Source organism: Entelurus aequoreus, linkage group LG08 (genome assembly GCF_033978785.1).
Source record: "Entelurus aequoreus isolate RoL-2023_Sb linkage group LG08, RoL_Eaeq_v1.1, whole genome shotgun sequence".
In the NCBI taxonomy this organism is placed as follows: Eukaryota; Metazoa; Chordata; class Actinopteri; order Syngnathiformes; family Syngnathidae; genus Entelurus; species Entelurus aequoreus.
Genome location: NC_084738.1, coordinates 60122624 through 60130479, shown reverse-complemented (window position 1 = coordinate 60130479; position 7856 = coordinate 60122624). Strand labels below are relative to the sequence as shown.

Here is a 7856-nt window from a genome sequence, read left to right as displayed (position 1 = left end):
CTAATTGACTGAAAGAGTACGTACTTGGCGCGATGATGTCATGTTATCGATGGAAAAATGCATTTTTAGACCATATGATTTGCCTGAGCAGCTAGGAGACCCCGAGAGTAACAAACGGTTGCCTTGTTGCCTTTCCATTAAGAACAATAAATTAGTTTTTAATATAAGTTTGCTGGTTTCAAGAAATGTAATGCCGAGCGCATATCATTATGTCAAGATAATGGCACTAGCATTTACTTCATTTAAGAATATTTTTCAACATATTGAGCAAAAAGGTTGTTTTTTTTTCTACCAAGAAAAGTGCACTTGTTATTAGTGAGAATATACTTATTTTAAGGGATTTTTGGGTTCATTGAAGTTAGCTAATTTTACTTGTTTTGGACAGTCTTGACAAGCCAAATTTAGATAATTTTGCTTAGTTCAAATAAAATACCCCTAATTTTTGTATTTTTTCTTCTTGTTTTTGAACACTGACTTTTGCAATGCCTTTTAAGCTAACAGATAATAATCTCTAGACTGAGAAGACTTTCTACAAGAGTGCCTTCTCATTCTTCTCAAAGGTTGCAGTTCAGTTCAATCATTTTTATAGCACATTTAAAAACAACCAAAGTGGACCGAAGTGCTATACAGACAAGTTAAAAATAGTGCAAAACACTGTCAAATGTACATTTTAACACATCAGGATGAATACAATACTAGAATAGCAATTGTATCGTTTTGTCTGTTGTTCACAACCCTTATGAAAGACATGCACACACGCGTTAGTTTTTTTTATGCATTCAACTCATAGATAAATGCTAGCAAAAAATGATGAAAGCGCCACTCTACATAGCTACCGACGCTGTGGTCAAGTTGGAACTGCCACAAAAAATGTTTTAAGATATTTAACACTCTACTGCCATCATGCTAAAGTGGATAGTGCATGCCCCAAATTTGTCACATTTCATGTGTCAGGTAAACCGCAAATGGGGTCATACGAATCCCCTTTCTACTGGATGGTTATTTTGCAGGTCAAATGTAGTTAACTTTTTAATTCGGCAGATGGCGCCGTGACGAAACACCAACGCAGTACCAGCAGTGCTGTGTCAGTACAGCCAGTGAGTGTGCCACGCCCTCACCGAGGCGGCATTCGCCCCTACTTGTTTTCCAGAGAGCCTAATGAGCCAGGACCAGCAGATCTGCTCCAGCCTGGAGGAAAAGCTCCAGATGTACGCGGGGATCTCGGTCCTCAGCAAATATATAATAGACATTTGACCTGCATCTTGACTGCAGTTGTGATTGCCATCATTGGAGGTGTTCAACTCGCCATGTAAAATTGCTAATGCTAATCACTAGCGTGTATATGGCATATTTGATGTAGAGTAGCATCGAGCTAGCGCATTTCCAAAAGTGGAGCCTTACTGCGCTTTCAAGCTACGCCTTCTTGCTTTGTTGACAGGGACAATTGTAAGATTACCTCCCCCCACATAATTACAGTAAGGAAGGGATTCATGTGGCCCCATACCTGGGTGGATCTCGCGTGAGAGGAAGAGGCGGTGTTAGTCATTTTGCAATGCAATCTACTAAACAATGATGAAAGCACCACTTACATAGCTACCGACGCTGTGGTCAAGTTAGATTTGCCACAAATAAATGTTTTAAGATGTTTAACACTCTACTGCCATCTGGCGGCTGAAGTGGATAGTGCACGCCCCAAATGTGTCACATTTCATGTGTCAGGTAAATCGTGGCAATTTTGCAGGTCAAATGTAGTGACTTTTTTAATTCAGCAAATGGCGCCATGACGAAACACCAACGCAGTGTCCGTACAGCCAGTGAGTGTGCCACGCCCTCACTGAGGCGTCATTCACCCCTACTTGTTTTCCAGAGAGCCTAATGAGCCAGGACCAGCAGATCTGCTCCAGCCTGGAGGAAAAGCTCCAGATGTACGCGGCGCTCTCGGCCCTCAGCGGGAAGGCGGATGCGCCGCTCGACGAGCCGCTGCTGCTCGTGCGCCCGTGCCCCGACGAGCCGCCGCAGGCCGGCGTGCTGCTGGCAGCCGCCATGCAAGAAGGTGTTAACCATTGTGCAATTCTTTTTTCTTTCTTTTTCCCACCGTGCACATCGTCCCTTTACTTTCTGTTTGGTGTGATCGGCAGCCGAGAATCTGAAGGCCACCTTGAAGTCCAGAACTCCGTCCGTGCGCAGCTGGGACTCTGGCAGAGACTCCGCCTCTCTCGTCAGTCCCGTGACACCCACAGCGCCGCCCTCTAACCACCAGGCTTCACCCGAGGAGCCCGCTAAGGGGTGTTGGACGAAGACCACTGAGCTTCTATCGCCCACTTACTTGCAAGGAACAAACAAGGACTTAAAGGTATTAACAAATATACTTTTCTTTATTTATGGAATACATCATTTTCTTTAAAAAGACCTCCTCAAATAATAAACTCCCTGGCAATGAGGCGGATAAGGAGTGCACTGCAAAAACTGAAATCTAAGTAAGATTAAATATCTCAAATAAGGGTGATATTTGCTTAATTTCAGTCTGATAAGATCATTCTTCTCACTAAGCAGATTTTATGTTCGAGTGTTTTACTTGTTTTAAGGGTTTTGGTCCTAAATGATCTCAGTAAGATATTACAGCTTGTTGCTGAGATTTGATGACCTATATTGAGTAAAACATGCTTGAAACTAGAATATCAACTGATGCAAAGCTGTGTCATCAACACTCACAAGTATAAAACTACTTTTTTGAAGTAATAATTTCTTATTTCAAGCATAAAAAAAAAATCATGATGCATATCATTATGTCAAGATAATGGCGCTAGCATTTAATTAATTTAAGAATATTTTTCAACATATTGAGCAAAAAGGTCTTTTTTTTTTCTACCAAGAAAAGTGCACTTGTTATTAGTGAGAATATACTTATTTTAAGGTATTTTGGGTTCATTGAGGTTAGCTAATTTTACTTGTTTTGGAAAGTCTTGACAATCCCAATTTTCTTGTTCTATTGGCAGATAATTTTGCTTAGTTCAATTAAAATACCCCTAATTTATTTTCTTTTTTTTTTCTTGTTTTTGAACACTGACTTTTTGCAGTGTGGTAGATCAGTGGTTCTCAAATGGGGGTACTTGAAGGTATGCCAAGGGGTACGTGAGATTTTTTTTTAATATTCTAAAAATAGCAACAATTCAAAAATCCTTTATAAATATAAATAAAAACCTATCTTTTTTCCAAATAGTTCAAGAAAGACCACTACAAATGAGCAATATTTTGCACTGTTATAATTTAATAAATCAGAAACTGATGACATAGTGCTGTATTTTACTTCTTTATCTCTTTTTTTCAACCAAAAATGCTTTGCTCTGATTAGAGGGTACTTGAATTAAAAAAAAATTCACACGGGGTACATCACTGAAAAAAGGTTGAGAACCACTGTGGTAGATCACTCTACAGCCTCCAGGGGGTGCACATGTCTAACAAAAGTAACGACACCGACGCGGAATGTGACTTTTATTAATGAAATGTTCCTTTTGCAGGAGTGTTTTCTCCCTTTACATCGGCAATGTTGTGTGTCAACAGATTGCTCGCAGTGTCCAGAGCCTCACGCAGCTGCTCTACAGCCTGCAGGTCAGCAAGAATGCATGTTTTCTTTCTTGTTGTCGTATCGAGAGGACATGGGAGCGTTCTGTGCCGGAAATATAATTTTTTTATTTTGTTTTAATTTAACATTTATTTAACCAGGAAATAATCCTATTGAGATTAAAAACCTCTTTTTCAAGGCTACAATACATACACATACACATATATATACACACTAAATGTCAAGGAGTGTTGACTTTCTTATACAGTACGCAAGTTAATCTAAGATAAAGGTGAAAGGACTTCATAAAAGTCAATGAATCAATACGACCCTGTATGATGATATGCTGCCCGACAGTCTATCAGGAACACAAAATGTGCGTATAACTAGAAACTAGCGCTAGTGCCAGCATCACATGATGAAAACATGTAAGCCAGGGGTCTTCAATGTTTTCTAGGCCAGGCTGATGGAGAGAAGTAGCGGGGACCCCCTATTTACCGTATTTTCCGGACTATAAGCCGCACTTAAAATCCTTTTTTTCCCCCTCAAAACTTGACAGTGCGCCTTATAACCCGGTGCTCCTAATGTAAGGAATAAGTTTGGTTGAGCTTACCCACCTCGAAGCTATTTTATTTGGTACATGGTGTTATGATATGGCCAGTAGATGGCAGTCAAATGTAAGAGAGAGGCTGCACTATGATGGCAATATGTCTCAAGTAAACACCAACATTTTAAAGGCCTACTGAAATGATTTTTTTTTTATTTAAACGGGAATAACAGATCCATTCTATGTGTCATACTTGATCATTTCGCGATATTGCCATATTTTTGCTGAAAGGATTTAGTAGAGAAAATCGACGATAAAGTTTGCAACTTGTGCTCGCTGATAAAAAAAGCCTTGCCTGTACCGGAAGTAGCGTGACGTCACAGGAGCTAGTATTCCTCACAATTCCCCATTGTTTACAATGGAGCGAGAGAGATTCGGACCGAGAAAGTGACGATTACCCCATTAATTTGAGCGAGGATGAAAGATTCGTAGATGAGAAACGTTACAGTGAAGGACTTGAGAGGCAGTGATGGACGTATCTTTTTTCGCTCTGACCGTAACTTAGGTACAAGCTGGCTCATTGGATTCCACACTCTCTCCTTTTTTTATTGTAGATCACAGATTTGTATTTTAAACCACCTCAGATACTATATCCTCTTGAAAATGAGAGTCGAGAACGCGAAATGGACATTCACAGTGACTGAACATGTAAATACACGATTAATAATATTCAGCTTCGCGAAGCTAAACAAATAGAAGCTAACCTAGCAACGTAGCCAACGTGATAGCACAGCAGTCTCAAATGTAGATAGAAACTAAATAAAAAAAAACCCTGACTGGATGGATAGACAGAAGATCAAAAATACTATTAAACCATGAACATGTAAATGCACGATTAATAATATTCAGCTTGGCGAAGCTAAAAAAATAAAAGCTAACCTAGCTACGTAGCCAATGTGATAGCATAGCAGTCTGAAATGCAGATAGAAACTAAATTTAAAAAAACCCTGACTGGATGGATAGACAGAAGATCAAAAATACAATTAAACCATGAACATGTAAATACACGATTAATAATATTCAGCTTTTCGAAGCTAAAAAAATAGAAGCTAACCTAGCTACGTAGCCAACGTGATAGCATCAGTCTCAAATGCAGATAGAAACTAAATTAAAAAAAACCCTGACTGGATGGATAGACAGAAGATCAAAAATACTATTAAACCATGAACATTTAAATACACGATTAATAATATTCAGCTTGGCGAAGCTAAAAAAACAGAAGCTAACTTAGATGCGGCGGCGGGCTTACTCGCTGTAGTGCGTCTGCTATCCTGCTCAAAACACAACACAACCTCCTGGTGTTGGTGTTGCTGTAGTCCGCCGCTCCACCGATCGCACCTACAACTTTCTTATTTGCAGTCTCCATAGTCCATTAAACAAATTGCAAAAGATTCACCAACACAGATGTCCAGAATACTGTGGAATTTTGTCGAAGAAAACACTTCCCTTGACCTCGTGACGTCACACGCATACGTCATCATACCGCAACGTTTTTAAGCGGAAGTTTCCTGGGAAGTTTAAAATTGCACTTTATAAGTTAACCCGGCCGTATTGGCATGTGTTGCAATGTTAAGATTTCATCATTGATATATAAACAATCAGACTGCGTGGTCTGTAATAGTGGGTTTCAGTAGGCCTTTAAATGTTCCATTGAAAATATAGAACATTACACACGGCGCTCAAAAATCTATCAAAATGTTTTAGTACGACTTTGGTAAGCTATGAAGCCGAACCGGCGCATTAAACATACGAGTATTATTATGGTGTGTGTATAAGGTAAGACATATTATCTGGCGTTTTGTTTTGTAATATTATGCAAAAGCAACTTTTCTTACCTTCTGTTACCTGCTGATCTGTATTTGGGATCTGCATAAATCCTGAAAAATTGCGCGCGTCCGCCTTTGTAGTCCGCGTCGAAACCGTAATCGATAAACCTCTTCTTTTTCTCTTATCTTCTTGTTATGGGACATTCATCCTCCGCTGTTGTCATTTCTAATATAAAGTAGTGTAAAGTTCTTACTTATATCTGTCAGTAAACTCGCCATGAAAGCGCTAAAACATACCGGTGTAGTGAGTTTATATTATTCACCCAAGGAACTTTAGTTATTAACTTTATTATTATAGAGATATTATCGGTTTTTCACGGGACACATTTCCGGTGTTGTTGTTTCCGGATGAGGAGATGCTGCTCCGTTATTGATTTAAGGAAAGTCTGAATGTCATTAAAACAGTTAGCGCCATCTTTTGACACTTCTTCCACTCCCGTCCTTGCACGCTACACCGCTACAACAAAGATGACGGGGAGAAGACGCTGTCCAAGGTGAGCCACGTAAATAAGACCGCCCACAAAACGGCGCATCCGGAAGCGACTGTCAGAAAGCGGCTTGAAGATGATCTGTAAAACATAATCTATGCAACATTTTGACCAAAGAACCACAATTACATGTTATGTAGACAACAAGGAAGTGTTTTACATTTATAAAAAAATAAAATAATTTGACTTCTTTAATGCGCCCTATAATCCGGTGCGCCTAATGTATTAAAAAAAATATCGAAAATAGACCATTCATCGGCAGTGCGCTTTATAATCCCGTGCGCCCTATGGTCCGGAAAATACGGTATATATCTCGTATGAAATAATGATTGTATTTGACAGTTAAACAGGTCCTAAAGGTACCTTGTTATTGTGCAATAGGAACGATATTTAAACAATTGAGACTGATTGATTGAGACTTTTATTAGTAGGTTGCACAGTGAAGTACATAATCCGTACAATAGACCACTAAATGGTAACACCCGAATAAGTTTTTCAACTTGTTTAAGTTACCACTTAAATTGATTCATGATACAGATATATACTATCATATATACTATCATCATAATACAGTCATCACACAAGATAATCACATTGAATTATTTACATTATTTACAATCAGGGGTGTGGAGGAGGGGTAGGATATGGACAGCAAGTAGTAGAGAGAGAGAGAGAGAGAGAGAGAGAGAGAGATTGTTTAAGTCGGGGTCCACTTAAATTGATTCATGATACAGATATATACTATCATATATACTATCATCATAATACAGTCATCACACAAGATAATCACATTGAATTATTTACATTATTTACAATCAGGGGTGTGGAGGGGGGGGGTTGGATATGGACAGCAAGTAGGAGAGAGAGAGAGAGAGAGAGAGAGAGAGAGAGAGAGAGAGAGAGAGAGAGAGAGAGAGAGAGAGAGAGAGAGAGAGAGAGAGAGAGAGAGAGAGAGAGAGAGAGAGAGAGAGAGAGAGAGAGAGAGAGAGAGAATTTTATAGACTAGGCTCAGTGCAAGTTGTTTAACTCTGTCCTCCACCTTGAGCCAGCCCACTTTAGAGAAGTGGGTAGGAGTGAGGTGGGATCTGGGGTGGATAACTATAACATTATTGTGCCGCTAATAGTTAGCTGGCAACCAGTGACAATTATTAATATTGACAAGAATAAAATGAACGTATGTATTATAAAAAGCATGAATACAACTAGAATGAAAAATGGGACGTAATAAAAGTGTGAATACACTACTGGACGTGTGTACACTTGAACTACTTTACATATGAGAAAAATAATTTAAAAAAGTTAATATAAATACAATTTTAAAGTTAAATAGGTTTACACACACACATCAAAAATCAATTTGAATATATACAGTC

The 7856-nt window shown here is 39.0% G+C and overlaps 1 protein-coding gene across 7 annotated transcripts in view; it reads left to right on the top strand.

Annotated features, from left to right (window-relative positions):
• Positions 1-7856, top strand: part of arhgef28a (Rho guanine nucleotide exchange factor (GEF) 28a) — a 108676-nt gene that overhangs the window by 76561 nt on the left and 24259 nt on the right. For all 7 annotated transcript variants that reach the window (XM_062056966.1, XM_062056964.1, XM_062056965.1 and 4 more), the window contains 3 exons: positions 1868-2053; positions 2139-2353; positions 3562-3609. In XM_062056966.1, coding sequence (XP_061912950.1) covers positions 1868-2053; positions 2139-2353; positions 3562-3609 — 449 coding nt within the window. The remainder of the gene's footprint in view (positions 1-1867; positions 2054-2138; positions 2354-3561; positions 3610-7856) is intronic.